Below are 22,498 nucleotides of genomic sequence, written 5' to 3'. Positions count from 1 at the left end.
GTTCGACCTCAGCCATAACCGTCAGTTTTTTTAACGGAACCGACCACCATACCCTAGAGCTTTCTTAGAAATCATAGGAAATTTCGGCCTGCTGTCTTGGTAACTTTAGATTAGAATTTTAGAAATATTAAGTTGATAAATGGATTTATTTCTGCAATTTGAGGCTAGTAATAATTATAAAAAACATTAGGCTTAAATTCCACAATATTAATGCTGCCGAGCTGCTGTATGCCATACCAAAGCATCTCTCAAATCTCAAAGACAAGGGAGCCAGAGGCGTAGCTGACACTTGAATCCTCCATATCCTCGCACTGGCTACTCTGCGCATACTTAAGAAACTTAAAGTTCATCTTGTCGTAGCCCTGATCCTGCAGGGCCCTACAGGCGCCGAGCATGACGCCGATGGGATGGCGGCCGCATATGGTGTTGTTGTACTTGCGTAAGTACTCGGTGAATGCCTGCGGACTAAGTGTCTCGATGATGTCCATGCCCTGCTTGTCAAGCCTCTCGATGGACTTGTGAATAGCGCCGCAGGAGCGATCGTAGTATGTGTAATTGAAGCGCTGGCCCCAATGGCAGAAGTCGGAGGATATTACAAACAGATTGGTGGGGTCCATCAAGTACGTGGACAATAGGGAACCATACTGTGCCTCCTGCTCGGGATTCAGCGAACCCACCAGAATAGGCACAATGGTGAACTGGTTTTTGTAGCTGAATGGAAATAAGGAAAAGGTAAGACATTCTAAAATACACCTTGAGAGACTCAGAACCAGTATTAACTTACTCTTCCATGACTTTGGCTATGTAAGGCAAATGCATCTCAATGGAGTGCTCATCCTCATCTGTTTTCATATCCATCCAGCTGAACTGGCCGGTCTTCTCCAGCTCAGCATTGGCTGCCATAAGCATAAGAATAAATAAGGAATCAAAAGGAGGCAGAACAGCTTGACTTACTTTGAGTATCAATCTCGAGATCATAAAGTGGAGTCTTATACTTCTTAGACACGGACAAGGCACAGCCCCGAAGGCGCACATGGTGGGAGGGGCCCAAGATGAAGATTCGTTTTCTGCAAGCGAAAAATACTACAATTACAGGCGTGTGAAATGAATATGGTAATTTCAACTCCTTACACGACAACGGGGCTGACTTGACGATAGGCGAACGCAGCGCAAGCCCCACAGTACGTGTAGCCGGCATGCCTGCATGAATGGAAAATTATTTAAAGGATTATCTGTACTCTTTCAGCTTCCTCTGACTCCAACTTACGGGGCAATGATGGCGCGGGCAGGTCCGTGGGAGAGCTCGGCAGCGTGCAGCCAACCATCCAACTGCCTAGAGAGCTCAGGGGCTAGGAAAATGGAAAGGAAACATGTGATTATAAAATATTCATTACGCTTTTAATAAAGCATCATATGTTTTTCGTTCTTGAGTTTTAGCAAATCGAATTCTAAACTGTAGAGAATACATGTGGAGCAATAAAATAAATTCAACAAAGCTTGCCTGGTGTTGCTTAGCAACAAATTAACAAATAGCTGTTCAAACGCAAAGAACTTTTTTCGAATCTAACAGCATATCACAACAGAACAAATAATTATATTTATATTAAAATTCAAGTTTTAATTAATCATGGCAGATGATAAGAAGACACAGGAAAGCGACGAACTGATGAATCGTATACGCAATGAACTGACGGCCATACTGTCTCAAGAGTAAGTCCTAAAGCCTAGAAGGGGAGAAGAAATTAATGTTCTTTGTGATAGGGCCACAGGTGACGTAGACAGGGAGATGACTAATGAAATACTTTTGAGTCCGAATCCGTTGCCAATTTTTGGATTCTCTACAAAGAACAAAAAGGCTAAAAAGCCCTCAGGCGCCATAAAGCGCCTTTCGTCTTCTGGTAGTGGAAAGAGCTCCTTAGCAAGCAGTGGAAAGGGCTCTTCAGCCAACAGCAGCGAAAAGGATTTTACACCGAAGAAAGGTGACCAGAAAATGGAACCAAATGCTAATTCCACATCCACCAGTTCCTTTCAAAGATCAGAAGCATCGGGACAGTACGAAAGTCCGCCCAAGGATCCCAAATTTCGTGCCGAATTTCTTGGAAGTCAGGCAGCCAAAAGCATCGACGATGATCTACAGAAGATGCAGTTGGAGCTAAAACAGAGCTACGAACTCTTTCAGGGAATCGGTGAAAAGTTCGAATCGGTGAATTTTTCAGGCCTAAATACTCGCATTCGGGACCTGCACCTGAATGAGACCAACAACGAGCTGGGCAAGGTGACGACTCACGAACTGAAGACTATGTTCGATACGCGTTTCCAGCAAAACCGGCTAGATAAGTTGACGTCCGATGCCAAGCAGGGATTCAGCCGACATCCAGGAGAGTTTGGGGATATCCCAGAGCTCAGTACATTTTTCAAGGCATGTACCCAGCTGGAGCGCGGCCTGGACGCACTGCGTCAGCAAAGACTGCGCAACAGCGAACTAGAAAAACGTATGTGCTGGGCCACCGAGATTGCCTACGATCGTATGGACGAAATTCGCAATGCCATGGGCTCCGATCCGGAAAAGGACATTTGAAGAATTATCTTCATTATGAAACTTCAAAGAATTTAATTTAGTAATTGTTAATCGAAAAACTTTATTCACACTAGCACACAGGTGAAATACATGAGTATATATAAATGCATATGCAATTGATTGCGTTATCTTCTTTGTCTATTACTTACCGGAGTCTGTGTACCAGCTCCCGGCGTGTGTTGCTTTTCTGGCAGGCATTTCAAGGACCCCTTTTTAGCACGTTATATTTGATAGCTTAAACCCAGTGACGGCACTTACTGGTCTACAATAAATGACTTTCAAATATATTTTTAATAGCCAAACTTCTGATCTCAAAAATTTGATTCTGTTTTAGGGATGAGCATGAACAAGGGTTGCCAACTACCGATAATCGATAAATAGAAGTAAAGATAAATTCGTGTTCGCACTGCCACCATTTACCATCCAATTATTTTTTAAATAGGAATTCGCTACTATTCTATTCTGGTGCTTTCAGGGGAACACATGAAACCATTCGAATATGCTGCTGGTAACTGTTAACATTTCCTTACGACTTCCAAAATAGTCATCTGCATTAAATTATCCACAACTATCAGAAAACAAATGCTATCGATAGGTCCATCGATGTTTTGACAGCTCTAGTTTGTATATACTCGATAGTGGCGAATTGGTATAATTTATCGGCCTGGACGCGGTCACACTAGTAATTTATGTGTGCAAGTGGTGGCGCTGAATTATAGAATTTCCGCAATAAATTTTGTGCAATTCGAGACACGTTTCGTGGCAAATTGGACGCCAACGTATAGCCCAGGTGTGTGTTAAATCCATCCGCCGCTCGCAATTGTGGGGGCGCACGTATTGCGCGGCAACGCGTCATCGACAGCCGAGCATCGCGGCATAGCGTCATTTCTGCTGTACTAAAACCTAAAATCCGCCGTGTTCGTAGTCCGCCATTTTGAAAGCTGCGAGTGGAATTTGGACGCGTTGCTGGTAAAGAAATTTTTGGAAAACTGGCCGGAAAGTGCACAAAACTTGTGAAAAATGTTCGCCGACGGTGTATGAACGCGCCGCCAGGATTGTGCATTCGAAAATTGTGTGTGACCTATGGTTTTGGCACGTGAATTTTGTGCAGTCGTAAACTCGCAAAAAAAAGAGAAAGAAAAGACGCCGCTGTCGCCGCCGTACAAAGAAAAACGAATAAGCGAGAGAGAAAAAAGGCCGAAAAAAAATATAATTGTGCGCCGCTGAATCGTTTCAGCGATTTAATAATACTAAAATTCTATTTTTCTGCCGGATTACCATTTCATTTTGCCTTTCTGTTTGCAACGAGTGTGCTCTTGTATGTGTGCGGGTGCGATGAACGTGTACAAGAAAAATTTAAACGTGCAGAATTCTGATGAATTTTAAAGCGGAACTACTTTTTATACATATGAGTATGTGTGGCTCTGTGTGGGTGCACGCACACTTGACCAAGTATTGTTGCGGTTTAATGCGCTTGAGTGAGTGAGTGTGTGCGAGTGAGTGAGCAACGCCTGCTGCCATATTCTATGCAAAACATAAATAAAATTGTGCAATTATTTTCCCACACACACAGAGGCGGCAGATACACACACAAGCACACGCTCTCTTGCGTTTGTGTCTATTTCGTCTATATGTTTCTATATTTTTTTTGCGCCCGCCTAGCGACAATATACACGCAAGGTTCACTGCGCAACGCCCACTCCCGTTCGTCCCCACTCCACTGCAACATGCTGTCTCATCGTTGTTTTGCCGCCGAAAGAGAGGGGGAGGAAACGGAACAGAGTGGAGACGAAAACCAACGAGTTTGAAAACTAACTAAAGCCTCATGTTGACACATTTCAAGCGAGAGGATTAAAATCCTTTAAAGGGTGAAAGTGTCTGGCCTTTTCTCGCTGTTTATCACTGAAGAGTTCTCCCCAGCATATCAGAGCTTTAAAGTTTTCGCATTTAAGACTGGGGGGTACATATAAATATTTTGTGCTCGCATATTGACTGAAAATTACTCACATTGGCAGCTACCCATACTCTGAAACGGCTCCTCCCGTCGGAATTATATTTTATGTTTTGTTTATTCGGATTTAAATCCACACACAACACACACGCATACAACTCTCGACGAGTTTGATAAAGTGGCGCATAAATACATATATATATTGCTACCCATTTTTTCTGCTTCCCATTTCAATTCGTATTGCCGCTTGTTTCTAGTTTTATTACAATTTTTGCGATTGTCGTGTTTTTGTCGTTGCTTCTTCGCTCGTTTTGTTTCGCCGCCCTTTCACTGCCCGACGTGCCTGTACCCATCACACTCACAAACACATGCAGCCATTCGGAGACACAGTCACACGTACACAGACACACAGGCGAGCAACTCTGGCCGAAGCACCTCTCCCCATGCCGCTACCCGCCCGCCCACTCGCACTTGCGGCGGAATTGTTGTCGTTGCTGCTCCTGCTGCTCCTGCTCCTCCTGCCTGCTGCAGTTGTCAAAACTCCAGCGAGGATTTTCAATCTTATTTTCACACAATATAAGATTCTCGAATATTACAAGGCCGTACAAATTTTTATTTATTTACTAAAAAACCTTGATTGTTTTTTTGTTGTGCAGTTGGGATAAGATAATATTGCCTGAATCCAAAATTTTTAAACTTATTGATTTTAAGTGGGTTCCTTGATTCTGCCTTAAAAGGATTTAAAAACAAGTATTTCTGGTAGCTTAAATTAATTCTTTAATTACTAGTTTTTATATATTTGATTGGGCTTAAATCCACATTCGCCTCATATCGTTTATTTATTTACTATGCACTTCCTTCCTCACAAATCACAACATTGTTCTCTATTTTTATGCGGTGTGTGTTGGTCGGGTATTTTTTTTTTTTGTTGCCGACTGCTGCACGCGTGAAAAAATGCACACCTGCCCAAAGAATTTCACACTTTGAGGCGAGGATGTCAGAAAAATGGGGATGGGAGAGAAGAACCCAAGCGAAAGCAGCATCTGAAATAGCACATAGCATTTAAATTTAAATACAAGTCGGAAACTAAAATTCGGGCAAAAATACAATGGCAGCAATATGTCTTTATACCGTAGGCACTCGTAGGTAAAGAGATATATTGGGTTCTTTAAACTGTTTGTTACGGGTAAAGAAATGCGAATATAATGATATATTCTTAATACTATCAAAAGCCGATCGGATCTAGTCATGTTTAAGAGTACTTTTGTTAGTAGTTAACTCGAATAAAGTTTGAAATGTAACAATGTAAGTTGTGTACTAGGCCATTACGTTGCTTATCAAATTTATAAGCCGATAAGAAGCCCAGGGTACGTTTTCGTTTCGTGATTTCCCTCTCTATTGATCGACCTGTGTGCTTCGCTTCTGTATAAGTACAAATAACAACATACACACAATTTCAAATGGCTCAGCCAAAATCTGTCTAAAACAAGAGATACAGATATACCAATAATAGAAACCCCAGCCATTTTTAAACGTACAAGAGGGGGCAATAGATAAGTTAAATTTCATTTATTTTGTTTTTTCCTTTTCTTTTTGTTCCCCGACTGCTGGTCCCTTGCTACTCGCGCTATGCTGGCTTGCAGTTTTCAATGTGCGTCATTCACAGACCGGGCACCAATCAATATTAAAATAAAATAAAATGGGAAAGCGAGAGGAAAAGCAATAATAAACAAGAAATGCAGAATGACAAATGCAGACGAATGAAAACATTGGTCAATGTCGCGCAGCCGGACAGTTAGTGGTTTCCGCAAAAATGTTTAAGATTCTAAAATATTACTTGATAAAGTGTGTATTTTGTCGGTTTCTGTATATACAGACACAACATTTGTTAAACACACGGTCTGCTCTTATACATTCTGATGGAATACTATTGTTTTTAAACCGTTGGTTATTTAAATACTGTTCACATTTAAAAACGAGGGCAGCCACATTGTTGTTAAAGAGTGATTTGTTTTTTATGAAAAGTTTGCAGAAGTCGCTTAACTTGTATCTTTCCTATAACGCTTTAAATTCGGGAGTTTATGCAATCCAAGTCTCTTTCTTGCTCCATCTTCCACGTTTTTCCTGAAATGTACAAGCCTAGCCGAAAACAGCTTTAACTCATCATCGAATGTACAAACAATATTGAAAACAATGTATACAATATCGCAACCGCGAGCCCCCATAAATTATTATGTACATATGTATCTCTAAACCGCACAATGATTAATTTTCCATACAAATGGTTTCCAGTTTTTTCAAGAGGTATCTCATTGTCGAGTAGCTCTGGTTTCGTTCAACAACGAGGCTTTTCGCGTCATCTTAACAGCCGGCTTTAACACAAATGCATGAAATGGAAGGCAGAAATTGAAACCAAACGAGAAACGAAAAAAGAGCAACGGGAGGAGGAGGTGGTGGAGGCTGCGGGGGCCGTAAAAACGCGGGAACGCAACGTCACGAAGCTGAAAGAAGCAGCGCAGCGCAGCACCCGTTGAGTCAGGCAAAAAAAAAAACAAAAAAAACAAGTTTCTCGAGTAAACTTAAAGTACGAAATTCGCCAAAGCCGTCGCAGTAATGACGCATGAGCAGTAGCGTTTTCAATTTTCCGATGCAGCAGCAGCAGCTTCCCCCAGTATCCTCCCTCTGGAAATTCCTAAAGTTTTCCTGGCACTCGAACGCTTTAAAAACTGTTTGCTCCTGATGCGCATGACTTATTAAAACGTGTTCAAGAACACACGCATGTATGTATGTATGTATGTATGTTTGCATGTACATTTCGCGCAAAGGCATTAAGCCAACAAACAATTTAAGCGAACACAGTTTTTCCTGACTGAAATGGTGGCCAAAGGGAAAAAATTGCCAACAAAGAAATGAAAACAAAATCGGATGAAAGAAAAAAGAACATAACCATTGAGTTTGCTCTTTTGCCGACTTTCCACTACACACTCTTCCCCTCGGCCACTTTTAGTTCCTTTACGGCCTCTCTTTTATCGTGCGTCGCGTCCGTCTGCCTCGTTTCATGTTGATAAACCGGTTTTCGGTTTGGTTTGGTTTGGTTTGGTTGTTGGTTTGTTGCTGTGCCGCCTGCTGTCCCCTGGCCATAAAAAGATATAGTATGTACGCGGCCATCGTCATCGCGGTCGGAGTTACTCGTGGTGCCGCTCACTCACTAGTGGTGCCAGAAATCCGATAGCGAGTAATCGTTAATTTGGCAAATCCAAGCAATTGAGGAATGCGTGAGCATGATTTGACATGTTTCTCAAAGTTATTGACTAGGAAACTTTTTGGTCAATTCATGTAGATCTTAAAGAGGTGCATTACTAAAAGACTCTGTGACGTGGAGTTCATACTTTTAAATTTAGTGCCTGTATAAAGTATCTTTAAAATTATCCAACAAAAGTAGCCTGAATACTATCTATATGATCCTTGAAACCGGTTGAAGTAATACTAACTGCCGTGTTTCATGTCGGTCGATTAGTTTTTTTGGGGTATAAATATAAATCATTCAAGTCAGTTTATAAATCTATATAACTAAGTAGAGTTACTTTACGATCAAAGTTCGTAATTCATCAATAAAAGAAGCTAAACTGGCATTACTGAAGTCGATTTGTTGGGCAGCTCGCCTCAGCATCGGAATCGGAATCGGCTATAGGCAGACACAAGGGGCTCAGGTAGCAACGCGTCGTACTTCGAATGTATCTGTTAGATACAAACCATTGCGCACACCGACGCTAGTTGGTTTTATAATGGTTATTGGTTGTTGACTGTGATTTGTAGTGTTATATGATTTTAATTCATGTTTATTCCCTATTATTCCTTTATAACCCCGCGGCATCAACAGGTTTTCCATGTCGTTTCGATGGATTCCCATGTCTCTTTTACAGCGTGGGCGCTCGCACATTGCGGTTAGCACATCCTGTGCCACCATTCAGTACAAAAAAAAGCAAAACCTGAAGCAAAACTGGTTTCTGGCGCGGTTTGAAAAACTCTGACATTTTCCATTTCGAATGTTGATCGAAACTGCTAAGGCGCACTTGTGCAATTTTTAGCTTCAAAGGAGAGCAAACTCTTGAAAAAAGTGATCTAAACCAATAACTAAAAAACCAATCGCCTTAAATGTTTCGGATTGGGTGACCTAAAGTGTCCAAGTTAATCTAATATCCCAGTCCAACGAATAAATGCTGGAAACTTTTTAACAATATCCAGCTAACATTTAAACATTTTTAAGCCATATTTTCCGAGAAGCCAATAGGTGTAGGAGCAAGATAGAGAGAAATGAAATATTAGTATTCTTTTTTCATAATAAATAAGTTATGTTCCGTTAAAAAATCAAAATCTAAATTCGCATTAAATAGAGGGGCACATGATGAAATTGTTTAGACATTAAACAAAATAATACTTTGCATCCACTTGGCTTGAAAAATATAACAAAAATATACAAAGCAAAGGAATTGCTTTTGTGATGTGATTGAGCTTGGAATTTTGTTCTTTCCATGACTCTAGTCATTATTGTTTACTTTTATTTTGTATTTTCTTATATTGTTAATCGGAATTTATCTCTAAAAGAGTATTCCAGGCGAGTCTATTTTAAAATACAGAGAAACCCTTTTTGACGTTGTGCAAAAAGTAAATAAATAAATAACTCGGTGCATTATTGTTCTTTCAGTTTTTATTACTAATATTATTATTGTAGTCTCGTCGGTCTTTCATACTTTGGCTCAATACGTGACACAAGGCTGATGGGAAGTGACTGATGGTTGCGACGCGGGAAAGATGTTTGTATAAACATAGCTTATAGCCATAGAGACAGTCATTCCGAGCTTATCGTATATTATATAAATATATTTTGTGTGTGCACGTATATGAACCTATATATAGGGCTCATTGCATACACTTTGTACCGATTTTTGCGCTTTGCGCTTATCAGCAATGTATAGTAAATCTCCTCTGTTTAAATATAACAAAAACTACTCAAATGTCAGTCCGCAATTAATGGGATACTTACGTTTACTTTTTGCCGGATTATTTCATTTCATTCAGGGAACTAGGTGTTTTACTTTTTGCATTTTTAAATTTGTTTTGGGTAACAAAGTTGCTATTGTTCTTTATACTCTTGCCGCCGATATGTATTTTTCGCTTTGGAATTACTAAGCGGAAAGGGCTTTGAACAAAACTATAACCAGAAAGAGCTCTGGAAGCTGAAAGAGTCACAATTGCACATCCAAGCTTTATAGTATTTTTAATGAGAATCCTAAAAATAAAAATACATTTTAAAGCAAACACAGTCGCTCCCGGCGTTCCAGGTCACACTTAAGTCAATCCCAAACACATATGTATGTACAAGCATGTATCGGTCACATTGTCATCACGCCGAGCTAAAATTTCCTGCCATCCGTCGTCCCATGCCATTCCTCGTCAGATAACCAAGAAGTGCCCGTTGATAAGATACGGTGGGTGACTACTACTACACGTAATCCGAGTCGATCATACATATAGGCCCCTATGTGAGGGTACAGTACCTTGTGCTCCTGAGTAACTGACTTTTGTTCAAGCGTCTAAATCGTTCTACCAGTTGCGGGCGGGGGTCGAGCCCACATGGCCTTTAAGCCACGCCCTTTCTGGTGCGGAACGAGGGTAACCAGCGGGCACAGGCCAGAGAATTTGTTTGTCGCTTGTGAACAGCGTTAAATTTCTATGTTTCTGCAACGACACCTCCCAACACCCACCCACCGCCATGTCCACTCCTCCCCATCCACTTCACTCAATGATACGGCGGGAATATGAAAGAAGGGCGGGGGATATGTGAGTGCGGCAATAACGTAGCTTTATCGCTGATGTCGGCGAAATGCAAACAAAAACTTCATCGGCCAATTTTTGCTGACATTGTGTTTATTTTTTTCTTTCTTTTTTTTCTGCTCTCTTAACGACAACATCACATTTCATGTTTTCCATTTAATTTATATGTTTCTCGTTATGTTGCTTTCATTGCAGGATTCTCGATGTCAATATGAAGCGCCAAAAATGATTGCAACGTTTGCATAGTATAGTCTTCAAACGGTTTTTTTTCATTGATTTAACTTAAAACGGTCGCTCAGCCATCAGTAAGAGCAGTGAAAGGGCTCTATTCCTCACAAGCCTGCGCTTTGCTCACGGTAAACCACTGACAGAGAATCCAGAGGAACAAAGTTCGGGAGTTTTAGAAAGATACAACTCGACGACCGAAGAGTAGGGGACACCTGACAAAAACAGTGACAGTGCGAGATGGACAAAAATCTAATGATGCCGAAGCGTTCGCGCATCGATGTGAAGGGCAGCTTCGCCAACGGCCCGCTTCAGGCCCGGCCATTGGTGGCCCTCCTCGATGGACGTGATTGCTCCATCGAAATGCCCATCCTTAAAGATGTGGCCACGGTGGCCTTTTGCGATGCACAGAGCACCTCCGAAATACACGAAAAGGTTAGAGACTTGCGTCTTTGGTTATCCCCCTACTAAGTACGTTTCTTTAATTTGTAGGTACTCAACGAGGCAGTGGGAGCACTGATGTGGCACACCATTATCTTGACAAAGGAAGATCTGGAGAAGTTTAAAGCTTTACGCATCATAGTGCGCATCGGCAGCGGCACAGACAACATCGATGTGAAGGCGGCGGGCGAACTGGGCATTGCCGTTTGCAACGTTCCCGGTTATGGAGTCGAAGAGGTGGCGGACACGACGATGTGCTTGATCCTCAACCTCTACAGACGGACATACTGGTTGGCGAATATGGTGCGCGAAGGCAAAAAGTTCACCGGACCCGAGCAAGTGCGGGAGGCAGCGCATGTAAGTTGTATATACATATACTATAAATTAAATTAGTTAGAAGCTCAAATTAACTTACATCGATTTCCCTTCGCAGGGCTGCGCACGCATCCGCGGTGACACATTGGGTCTGGTGGGACTTGGCCGCATCGGCAGCGCCGTCGCCCTGCGCGCCAAGGCATTTGGCTTCAATGTAATCTTTTATGATCCCTACCTGCCCGATGGCATCGACAAGTCGCTTGGCCTCACACGCGTCTACACGCTACAGGATCTGCTTTTCCAGTCTGACTGCGTTTCTCTGCATTGTACGCTTAACGAGCACAACCATCATTTAATCAATGAGTTCACAATTAAACAGGTGAGTTGGTTTACAATTAATTTTGGGAAGCACTTTGAAATTTATTTATTACGTTTGGTCAGGATGACAAGCAGAAAATATCGGTTAAATATATCCGTTGTATCGTTTTTTGATTTTTGAAAAAGGTTTACGATACACCAATTATTGGGAAACGTCATCGATGATGAAGTGAACCCAAAAGATTTTATTGTATCTAAACTTTAACATATCGATTTATTAATTGGTTTCCGGCTTAAAAAATTTATAGTAATGATATCTTCTGGCATTCATTCTTCTTTACCTACTTTATCCACATTTATTAATATCTCAGTGCAGTATACATATGTATGTATGTGGTCTCATGTTTCAAATTGTATAGGTGTTCCTTCGCAGCTATTTAAACATTTGTATTCTTTATTTTCAGATGCGACCTGGTGCATTTCTAGTGAACACCGCCCGGGGCGGTCTGGTCGATGACGAGACCTTGGCGTTGGCGCTGAAACAAGGACGGATAAGGGCAGCCGCATTGGACGTGCACGAAAACGAACCTTACAATGTATTTCAAGTAAGAGATTGTTGTAAAACGAGACATTTTACGCAATCTGAGTTGGCGCCGCACCCACGACGGATGTGTTCTGGACTAACCAAATTCCTATTGACTTGCAGGGCGCACTGAAGGATGCTCCCAATCTGATCTGTACACCGCATGCCGCTTTCTTCAGCGATGCGTCCGCCACGGAGCTGCGCGAAATGGCGGCCACCGAGATCCGTCGAGCGATCGTCGGCAATATTCCAGACGTCCTGAGGAACTGCGTCAACAAGGAGTACTTCATGCGCACGCCGCCGACCGCTGCCGCCGGTGGCGTTGCGGCGGCTGTTTATCCCGAAGGTAAACTACAAATGATATCAAATCAAGAAAAGTAGACAGAGAGAGAGACAGAGAGACAGGCGAGCAAGAAGGGAGCGTTATAAAACAAAATAGAAACAAAACAAGTAAAAAACAAAAGAAATCAACCAACAAAACCGAGCAAAAACCATTCAATACAATACCAGAAATCGTTTAAACCACACACATTACTTTATAAAATACACAATCACACATACACCTTACCATACCTACACACGCACACAAAACATACTTCTATTCTTTCTCAGACTTATTCAAAAGTATATATATATATATAGGCGAGCGCAGAGATGCGCTTCAGAGAAGAAAGTATAACATTTAAAGCAAGATTCAAGAACACACACGCTATAAGAGTTGATATATAAGTTTAAGCTACAGATCCATATATATATATGTATAGATATATGCATATGTATATACATAAAATCGGAATGTTTGACGTCGATGAGAGGAGGATTACAGCACAGCCGGTGTTACGGTAAAAGAGTTACGTATGTGTGTATGTATGTATATGCATTGTTTTGGCAAAACACTTTCGAAAATACATTTATTTGTCCCATGCGTACTATTTGAAATTCCCATTTCGGCCTGCCACTTTGTGAAAATCAATTTAAGCTAACACGATAAGCATTTAAATTCTTTGATTAAAAACAAAAACAAAATATAAGCGCGAAAGCATAAATAGAGTGACATTATATACATACATATAAATAAATAAGTTTAAAGATTATTTACAAATCAAAAACAAGGTGAAAGTAAACAATATGATGGATTATTGTTGTTAATGTTTCGCGAAACTCCCCCATTTGGCCCCTCTTCTTCCATGCCCCACACATGTATCCGCCTTGAACAGAAACTAGAAGAAACAATCGGCGGAAAGTATGTAAAGTAATTATGTTCAGTGTAGTCCTCACATTTAGCCACGTATTCATTGTGTATTTAAAAATGATTATCATTATTATTATTATTATAAACGAGAAACGAACCATGCCAATAATTCCAAAATGGGTAACTCCCGAAACGTCGAAACATACTTTTGAGCTTAAGAAAATTGTTTATGTTATGTTGCGCCATTTATTGCTGACAAACTATTGTAAAATGATTCGAATAAGAAAACATATGAAGCCCAAGAAAAATTTTAATTTGGCTGCTCAACGCTCTGCTCTGTATTACAAAATGATCTCATCATCCACGTTTATTTTCGCCTTACGTATGTAATTCTTGTATTTTCGATTGGCTAAATCAAGCGGCAGAGAAATGAATAATGACTTTATGTGCAAAGTATAGATCTGATAACACACGGCGCGTCGGATTCAACTACCATCTATCCAGAAACAGAAACAGAAAGAAGCAGAAAACTACAGTTAAATTAACGCATAGTCTATGTACATTTTAAAATATATAAATGAAATTATATTAAAGCGAAAACCAGCAAAACAAATCGAAAAAATAAACAAAAACGAAAAGCAAAGAAAAAAAGAGAAGATAATACATGTAATATTAATGAACTTAGATTTAGACCTTAACGATAAAGGCAGCTGGGAAACGACGATGATGATATAGCGAGCATATATGATCATCATCATCATCAGCGAGTGGTACATTAAACATTGTTAGCGTGTAAATTGTAATTTTATTTACCGAGAATATATATTTACATACACATAGATACACAGGCGAGCGACAAAAATTATAAGACTATAATTTTGTACAATTTTGCAATTTAAGTTTAATTACTAAAAGCTTCAAGCGGAATCGTCTCCAATGTTTGGTTGCATTATTTGTTCTCTAATTTTCTTAAATATTCATAACTGCCTTTATAGGTATCTTATCCGATAATGTTCAAGAACATATTTTCCATTCTAATTCATCGGGTGGAATGTATTGCCCAAGTCCTTAATCCCTTTCCTAGCTTTATTCTATTCTATTCTATTTTGTTTTTTTTTTTTTGTTTATTCGGTTGTTTTTTGTAAGTTCCAAAAATTGTGAATTATTTAAAACATTAGAAGCACAAAACATACACACATATAAAGCACACTAAAAAAGAAAAACAAAACAAACACGAAATACAGAAGCTGTATACACTCACACATCAAACACACACACACACACACATCCTATATAACAAGCTGCAACAACAAATGAGCAAAGTAAAACATAAATAAGCATAAGTCTAAAAGTAAACGTAATGAGACAAAGGAATAAAATACTGTTATTTTGTAATGTATAAAAAGGATATTTTTAATAACTGTGAAAGCTAAATAAAATTACAAGCGTAACAATTGACGATGAAGCACAAAACGAAACGAAACAAAACAACAAAAAATCAATGAGACGTTTATTTGAAAACCAAGAAAAACATTTTCATAAAAAAAACAAACAAACAAAAAACAAGAAGATAAAAACAAATAAAACAAAATCTTTCATGAACACAATTGTTTTAACTTTGCAAATCGGAAGCTGTCAAATTGTGTCCACTTTTGATAAATATTTGAAGAAAGACTGTGCCGTCGACCAATTTATTGTTATCTTGGGATGATAATGGATGATTATTGAGAGCAAGCAGCGCAGAGCACACCATTAAGTATAAAGAGTAATCTCGGCGAAAGTCAGCAATGAATGGCCCAACGGCAGGCGGAATCTTTAGCCATAGCTCATTTGTACCTTTAGCTGTAGAAAACCAGATCAATTCCGTCCCATGACTCGAATTTCAGGGAAGAAACACGCCTAATCCCCCGAACACTAAGTATGGCGTCACTCTATAAAACCAGAGCTCGTTAAAAACAACTGATCCTTTTCTCAATATAACCGGGCATTTGGTTGCCCTTCGTTTTGGCTTTTGTTGTCCAGTGTTCTCAGTTGAGTTTGTCTTGTTACTATCATTCAAAAACAACACTATGAAACGATTTTAAATTGTTTCCTATGTCGTGTTTAACGAAACCATAACTTGAATTATGAACCCGAAAATACCAGAATTACAGATTAATATTTATAAGAGTAAAATTAATATTTGTATTGATAAACATAAGAAGAAAACCACACCAACAATGAATGGTTCCAAAGATCGTGATGACTCGAAGAACCATGTAAGCCGAATGATTATTCTGCTTTTGAGGACATTTGTTATTTGCGAGCTCTGGTATCGGAAAATTTGAATTTTTAGGAGCGACGAGCGCGGCTGTTACCTTCAACATTGCATCATTGCATCACTATTCAACTCAAGATTTCTCTCATAAGTCAGTCGCCACTTCCCAGATTACACACAGACTCTGCCAACTACCAACGTTTACCACTAACTTGCACTCAGAACAAAAAAAAGAGAAAGATTATAGCAAATCGAAACCAACAGTCCCTCCACATAATACCAAAACCAACAAAAACAGCAACATTTCATAACTTTTTACCTAACTTTCAACTACCAAAATATGAACCAAATCGAAATACAATCCAGGATTAAATGGCGGCTATTATACAGGCGCACTGCATCATCGGGCACACAGCACCACGCCGCACGATGGTCCCCACAGCACAACCAACTTGGGCAGCACAGCCGTCGGCGGTCCGTCAGCCGCTGCAGCAGCCGCCGCTGTTGCCGCTGCACTGGCTCCGCCGCCGCCGCCCAACTCCTCCGTGGCCGCTGCTGCGGCCGCCGTTGCTGCCGCTGCTGCAGCCGCCGCCGCTGGCCTCCTACCATCGCCGAACAACGCTGTGCCAGCGGGGCCGCATTTGTCGCCCCACCACCAGGTCGGTGGTGGAATGCCTCTTGGAATTGTGAGTAGCCAATCGGTAGGTAGCCCATAAAGCTCTGTTGTCTTGTGTTTGTGTGTGCGTTTGCCAACCTCCCGCCACAAGCGGCAGAAACTCTCTGTGGTAAACGTGTGTGTGTTGTGTTGTGTGTGGCTCTCCCAGTTAGTCCGTGTTCGTTGCTGTTATCGTTAGTCACTGGTTGGTTAGTCGTAGTTGAGTGTTGGCTATAGGCTAGGGCTTGCTTACTGAAACCGACTTGGACATGCGTTGCTAATCCTTATCCTTGCCCTCCTCTTGCTTTTTAGCCCCTGAGTGCGCCCGACCCTAATAATCACCTGTCATCGTCGAGCATAAAAGCGGAGGTGAAGGCTGAGTCGGCGGCGGAGGCGCCGTAGGCATCACATGCTGCAGCTGCTGACCCACGAAGCTGGAGCCCAGAGCTAGGGAGTAGAGTGATGATGACAACGGGGAGTGGCGCAACGGAGTCCAGCACAACCAACTGGAAGGAATGAACGAACGGAAGCAAGATTAACATTAAATCCCAGGAGTAGTCGTCATCTATCTGTCATATGTGTGTGGAGTGTGGAGTCCCAGAATCCGTGGCGTGTGGTTCTTCTTCTGTTCTAATGAAGGATTCCTTGCGCCGCTTGCGCCAGCGCTTGATTTGAATTTTTCCAAAAGTTTCTATATGTTTTTAATATTTAAAATACGATACATATTTGCATTACCAGACCTCCCCCAACAAACAAAAACAACGCAGGAAACAAGGACGAGTAAAAAATTGGGTGGATAGCAGAGATAATCCCACACACACAGAACTAAGCTCCTCAAGAATTAATTACATCCCTAGACTTTAATTTGTAACTATCTAGAACTTTACGGTTACAATTTAAGATTTTTTATTTTTATTGCAGCAAAAGTGTAAGTAAAGGAGGAAAAATATGTTACCTACATATAAGCGCAAACACACAAAACGTTTTAAATTTCAAGAAAGAAACCGAAACAAGATTACGTTGGTATACAAACAAATCCAAAAGAACTCTACTAGAAACAAAACAAATGCAACACACACAAGAGAGGAGTCGTATAGAGCTAAGCTATGTTTAAAGTATATATAATTAAAAAGGAAACAAAAAAAAAAAACAAAAATAAATGAAACAGCGACAACACTTGCATTTTAATGGAATTATCGAAACAAAGAGTTACATTCGGCAGTTGAGCTCGCAAGGTTGCAGGTTACCCACAGATTAGTGTCTGATAAATATTATTCACTGGGATGAACATGTTCACTTGTAAATTGTTAAACATACCAATATTGCTTGCTGGTTCACTGTTCATAAAGAGACTCCTGAGTTCCACATTTCTCTAGCATTTGAAATTAAAAACTAAGCAAAGAAAGGTAATACAGTGTAATTTAACAACTGAACAGAAATACACTAATAGAACATATAAACAATAAAGGGAGTGAACAACTCTTTCTTGTTCACTCACTCACTTATATTTTCCACTCTCTTCGTATAACATTTCTTCGAAACAGTTAAGCCAAAGACCTAATAATAAGATGAGTAACGCCATACGATTATTTTGCACTCGAATTTTTCGAGAGTCAAAGCGAGATTGCCTGCCAATAAATTGCATGCATTTGACAATGAAAATACATGGGCCTTATGTGTCTTGTTTTAATAGTCTTTGGCTAAGCGTAATCACAACCAACATAACAGTGACATAGGTAGAATGATTTATGAGCTCCGATCGACAGTAATACATTTAGTACATTTATTTGAGTCAGTTACGAACAAAGGCTTGTTTGTCGGCTTCTGGTGGTAAGTTACATCTATAATCTAAATGCTACACAACACTATTTATGGAATACATACTGCTTATAGTTGCGGTTGTTTTTTTTTTTTTATATGTACTTTAAAAGCATGTTTCACGTTTACAACGCTCAGATGTAGTGTATATATATGAAATAAAGTACATGTACATATGTGTGGTTTTGTATGTTTCGACTTTCGTTTTGTAAAATCCCCCCCGCATACCGTCATTACTACTAGTATATATTAGCTCTAATAAATTTATCAAACACTGAAAGGTTCCATCACGTTAGTAGTCCCTTAAATTTATGAACAGTAATAACTTTTTTTTCGTTTAGATTTCTTCTACGGAATGAACAACAGCTATGCATGATTTCGACTGAATGAAATTGTATACATATATATGTATGCATAGGGACATTTTGATTGATTTTTTGAGCTTAAAACAAACAACAGCTCAATTACAAAACCTATTTTCATGTAAATGTAGTTCCTTTCTTGGTAGTTTCCTTTTCATTTACATTTAAAATGGAAATGTCGATTTATGTAAGGACTTGGGTTAATTAGTCTTTGATTATAACTATAACTGATGCACTAGCTTGTTAATATTACATAAATTATATATGTATATGTACTTGTATATAAGAATTCTGTAAATTAAAAACTAGGGTTATCTGAAACGGTCTTTTCATGTTTGGTATGTGGATATATATATGTACATCCGGTTATATTTTTTTCGTATATAAACGCGTCTATCAAAACATCATCATTGTACAATAAAATACAACAGAACAAATTCGCTTCATCTGCGTGTGCAGGTCATGTGATTAAACGTAAGAAATAAAAATTGAACATTGCAGCAAAATTAAGTGCCTACAGTCGTCGCCTCACACTTGGTCCCCCCGTCCAGTCCCATCGTCGACTATCTAAAAGAAACGCGTCATCCGGGGTCGCAGAAAACGGAAGGCTCCATAGCAGCCCAGGCCAATGAGGCCGTACTTCAGCGTATATGTACAGATTCGCTGACCAATGCTGGCCGGTGGAATCTCGAGTATAGCTGGAATTTTCTTGGGATCGACCGTACCCCACATTTTGGCAATCCCATTGGCATGCCCGATGCCTACAACACCGACAACTCGCACTGGACGGATCTGCTGGGCACCCGGAGCCGCTTGGGGCAGCGCCGCAAGCTGCAGCGAGTGACACAGAAAGATGTCCCGCTCCCGTACGAAAACGTCAGAGAAGGCCGGGAACTCGCCGGCCATCTCCTGCATCAGTTTCTCAAGCAAATCGCTCTGCTTGCATTCCTCCACCTCCTCAATGCTGATGCTGTCGGTGAAGGTCAGGCGCCACACCAATTTCATGGTCTGCCAAGCGGACAGAGCACGAAGTGCTCGGTACAGCGTTATGCGGATGGGCCGGTCGCCTAGATGTAGAATGCAGCCCGGTAGCTTGTGGATCTCCTCAAAGGCACGACGAAACTCACCGCCCGGCGCCATTCCCAGATCCTTGGCGATCTGGGCACTCATCTGCAGCAGCAGTATGAAGAAGATGCCGTTGATGTAGCCATGCGTCTGCAGGATTCCTCGAATCTAAATAGCGGATTAAAATTAACAAAGTTCTGTAGAAATGTGTTGCCGGCTTTGTAGTAACCTTGGGTATGTTAATGCTCTTGGCCTCTTCCAGAAGAGTTTTTTCGTCGAGTTTCAGGATGTGAATACGGGATGGGCACAGCTCAACCATGACCACATCTGGACGGACATTGCGTATAACCTGAAATAGAAATCATATATTGAAAATACAGTGTTTTTAATAAAATTAACTTACTCACATATGATACGTCATCCTGCGACTCCTCACTAAAGTGTGCCGTGCCCACAAGATAGACCTTGCTGCCAAATGGCGTGTTCAGTAACGTAACGGTCGAAGGCAGATTTTCATCAAACTCCTCGATAGTATCGTATATTTTGATATCTCGTTTGGTCTGCGGTTGGTCAGTTACGACCGGCACTAGATCACGTTTCTCGCCATCGCCATCGGCCACAGCCGATGCCTCTGCTATGGATATGTCCAACTTTTGCTTGCTGGTCTGAAGTAGGGACTCCGTCTTGCGGCGACGTTTATCTGTGGTTAAGGAAGAGTCCGATACAACCGCTTTGATAGGCGATTTTTTTAAAAGGTTCTTCACGTCACTGCCTCCCTCGACCAGCACCACCTCGTTCTCCAGGTCCTCCTTCTTAATGGAATTGTCGTTAATTTCTATAATTGACAGGTTAGGATTATCCGTCTTGAATATTGTCTTGTTGGCCAGTTGTGATTTGGGATCGACTTCCTCCTGTGAGTTCGTATCCAGACTCTCGGATTGGATCAGCAGCATGCTGGCGTTAAGAGCTGGCGTCGGGCTGTTAAAAACTGCCTGCGATGGTGAACCGAAAGCCTTGGAGACATTCGGTGTTGATTCGTTTCCAATGTCCGTACTGCCTACCTTGCTTGAGGAATTGGGTTGTTGCAATGGGTTTTGGCTGAGTTCACCCATAAGGCTCTCTGCAAATTGGGAAATGGGTAAACAATAATTGTTAATAAAAATTTTAACAATGTAAAAATAATGCAAGTTTTAGGCCAATGTTGGTCTCAAAGTTCAAAGGTCCTTAAAAAAATATATCTCATTCGTCTGAATTTAAATAAAAGTATTCTTTGTTTTATATCGTTAATATTAATCGAGTTTGGAGATTTCTTGTTCATAGAGGTTTTCCAGTTGCTTTAAGTAGTTTCCGGCGCAAGTTTTATCCTGAATACTGCTCATTAAGAAGTTTTTAAACATATGAAAACACTGTCGCTTTATGGCACAATTATTTATTGCTCGGGTCTTGTCCCGTTCGGCCAGCTGTGTCCCGTATTTAAGAATTAGCTCTTTCTTTAGACCCTTTGCCTTCTCGGCGACAGTACTTTGTAATGAAAGCTTGCGGCTTTTGTAGGCGTGAACGCACATCTTCTGCACTATTAGGTCCAGCTCATTGTCCATGTTCTTGAAATGATTTCTGAATACCTTATCATCGCCAGGGAAACCCTCAAATATTTGCGAAAAAAGTCGGTTAGGAAAACTTTCTAAAGTTTGGGACTGCAGAGAATGGCGTGTTGCAAGCAAGAGATTCCGATTGATGCTACGGCTAAATGTCGCCTTTTGTTTTTTCTCGCACCTCAGCTTGTTTAGCTGATTCTCCTGGTAATTAGTTTGAATTTGTAGAGCGACCACCTTTAGCTTGAGAGCATTAACCTTACGCTCGAGGCGAGTATTCTCTTCAATCAAATCTTCACAAGCATTGAGATCTAGTGAATCATTTGAGACGTCTTCATCGCTGAATTCCTCCTCCTGCAGCGCCTCCAGTTCAATATCATGGCTATCGGAGGACTCCATGGAGTAAGCTTGTATTTTATTTTAATTTGAAATCAACCGGGTGTTTCTCCGATAACTAAGTAAGTGGCAGAGCCGACTAGTGCCTGCTTTTTGGGGTGAGAGAGTGATGCTGCTTGGCCAACTTACCATTACATGTCCGGTAGGCAAGATTGGACAGCTGGTGATCCAGAGCGCTATCGTATAGCGTACTGTCGCCTATATAGGAGTTCGTCTTTCCCTCCGGCGTGCCGCTGTTGGACTCGAACGACGTAGAGGCGGATATGTCCATGGTAGTGTCTCTGTTTGAACAGTTGCCAGTAGGAAGAATTGGTTACGTGTGGAAATTCGGTTTCGGGTGATGATGGCGTCGGATACGGATGCCACCACGTATGTACATCTGTTGCTGCCCGCTACGGCGTCTGTGTGCGTATGCGTGGTGAAGAACTGGGAGGCGCAAAGTTAAAGAGCGATTATCAGAGACATACCGAGTAGATAATACGGCTGACACTCTGTCCACAGAACGTTGCTTTACTTGAACTGCAATTTTGTATGTTTTACTTTTTGCGTACGTGTCGTATGTGGATTTTTGAGTTTTACAACTGAGGCAGAACTCCCGGCCAAGTCAGTTTATGTGCTCGACTATTATTAATTTTGACCTCCAATTTCGAGTTCCTTACCTAAAAATGTGTATTTAATATTTTTGTGTTCTAGGTGTGCATCAGCGTATAATAATTGACACAGATTCGCTGCTTGAAGGATGGACTTGGCTACGACGGAAGGTCGCTTGGGGCTCTAGTGCGTGTGCCTTTAATTGTAATAAAAACCCAAAAAACTAAAGAAATTAAATTGTGACTGTGGCAAATTGTCGTTTTCTTGTTCTTCCAACTAGAGATGTAGAAATCAAAGTATCGATGACACTATCGATATAATCGA

At 40.9% G+C, this 22,498-nt stretch overlaps 5 protein-coding genes across 30 annotated transcripts; 2 read left to right on the top strand and 3 right to left on the bottom strand.

Moving 5' to 3' along the window:
• Positions 1-127: 127 nt before the first annotated feature.
• On the bottom strand, positions 128-3,830 carry LOC110188106 (protein MEMO1). The gene is made up of 7 exons (XM_086829945.1): positions 3,660-3,830; positions 2,728-2,938; positions 1,268-1,349; positions 1,132-1,200; positions 955-1,067; positions 785-896; positions 128-711 (listed from the first exon to the last, which is right to left on the bottom strand). Exons 2-7 carry the CDS (start codon positions 2,774-2,776, stop codon positions 249-251), a joined length of 888 nt encoding a protein of 295 aa, XP_086686071.1. The 5' UTR covers positions 2,777-2,938; positions 3,660-3,830; the 3' UTR covers positions 128-248.
• LOC110188105 (uncharacterized) lies at positions 1,438-2,694 on the top strand. Its single transcript, XM_020957676.2, has 2 exons — positions 1,438-1,710; positions 1,762-2,694. Exons 1-2 carry the CDS (start codon positions 1,628-1,630, stop codon positions 2,576-2,578), a joined length of 900 nt encoding a protein of 299 aa, XP_020813335.1. The 5' UTR covers positions 1,438-1,627; the 3' UTR covers positions 2,579-2,694.
• CtBP (C-terminal binding protein) lies at positions 3,201-17,524 on the top strand. 25 transcript variants are annotated; one of them, XM_086829938.1, is made up of 8 exons: positions 3,218-3,368; positions 10,560-11,024; positions 11,082-11,387; positions 11,464-11,724; positions 12,128-12,259; positions 12,370-12,592; positions 16,086-16,381; positions 16,663-17,524. In XM_086829938.1, exons 2-8 carry the CDS (start codon positions 10,830-10,832, stop codon positions 16,750-16,752), a joined length of 1,503 nt encoding a protein of 500 aa, XP_086686064.1. In that variant the 5' UTR covers positions 3,218-3,368; positions 10,560-10,829; the 3' UTR covers positions 16,753-17,524. The 25 variants fall into 25 exon arrangements, with proteins under 25 accessions (XP_086686068.1, XP_020813332.1, XP_086686065.1 ...); XM_020957672.2 differs by having other exon boundaries at positions 16,086-16,396; XM_020957670.2 differs by having other exon boundaries at positions 16,062-16,381.
• Positions 17,525-18,119: 595 nt separating this feature from the next.
• LOC110187832 (traB domain-containing protein) lies at positions 18,120-22,475 on the bottom strand. 2 transcript variants are annotated; one of them, XM_020957310.2, is made up of 5 exons: positions 22,051-22,475; positions 21,713-21,984; positions 20,003-20,715; positions 19,825-19,944; positions 18,120-19,763 (listed from the first exon to the last, which is right to left on the bottom strand). In XM_020957310.2, the coding sequence occupies exons 2-5, from the start codon at positions 21,852-21,854 to the stop codon at positions 19,098-19,100; spliced, it is 1,641 nt and encodes a 546-aa protein (XP_020812969.2). In that variant the 5' UTR covers positions 21,855-21,984; positions 22,051-22,475; the 3' UTR covers positions 18,120-19,097. The 2 variants fall into 2 exon arrangements, with proteins under 2 accessions (XP_020812969.2, XP_020812970.2); XM_020957311.2 differs by having other exon boundaries at positions 21,713-22,009; positions 22,243-22,475.
• LOC110187833 (uncharacterized) lies at positions 20,848-21,695 on the bottom strand. Its single transcript, XM_020957312.2, has one exon. The coding sequence runs from the start codon at positions 21,584-21,586 to the stop codon at positions 20,885-20,887; it is 702 nt and encodes a 233-aa protein (XP_020812971.2). The 5' UTR covers positions 21,587-21,695; the 3' UTR covers positions 20,848-20,884.
• Positions 22,476-22,498: the final 23 nt, after the last annotated feature.

The sequence above is a fragment of the Drosophila serrata genome, unplaced genomic scaffold, assembly GCF_035046125.1.
Source record: "Drosophila serrata isolate PLE 108 unplaced genomic scaffold, ASM3504612v1 contig_228, whole genome shotgun sequence".
NCBI classification, from domain to species: Eukaryota; Metazoa; Arthropoda; class Insecta; order Diptera; family Drosophilidae; genus Drosophila; species Drosophila serrata.
This window is presented reverse-complemented; position numbering and strand designations above follow the sequence as displayed.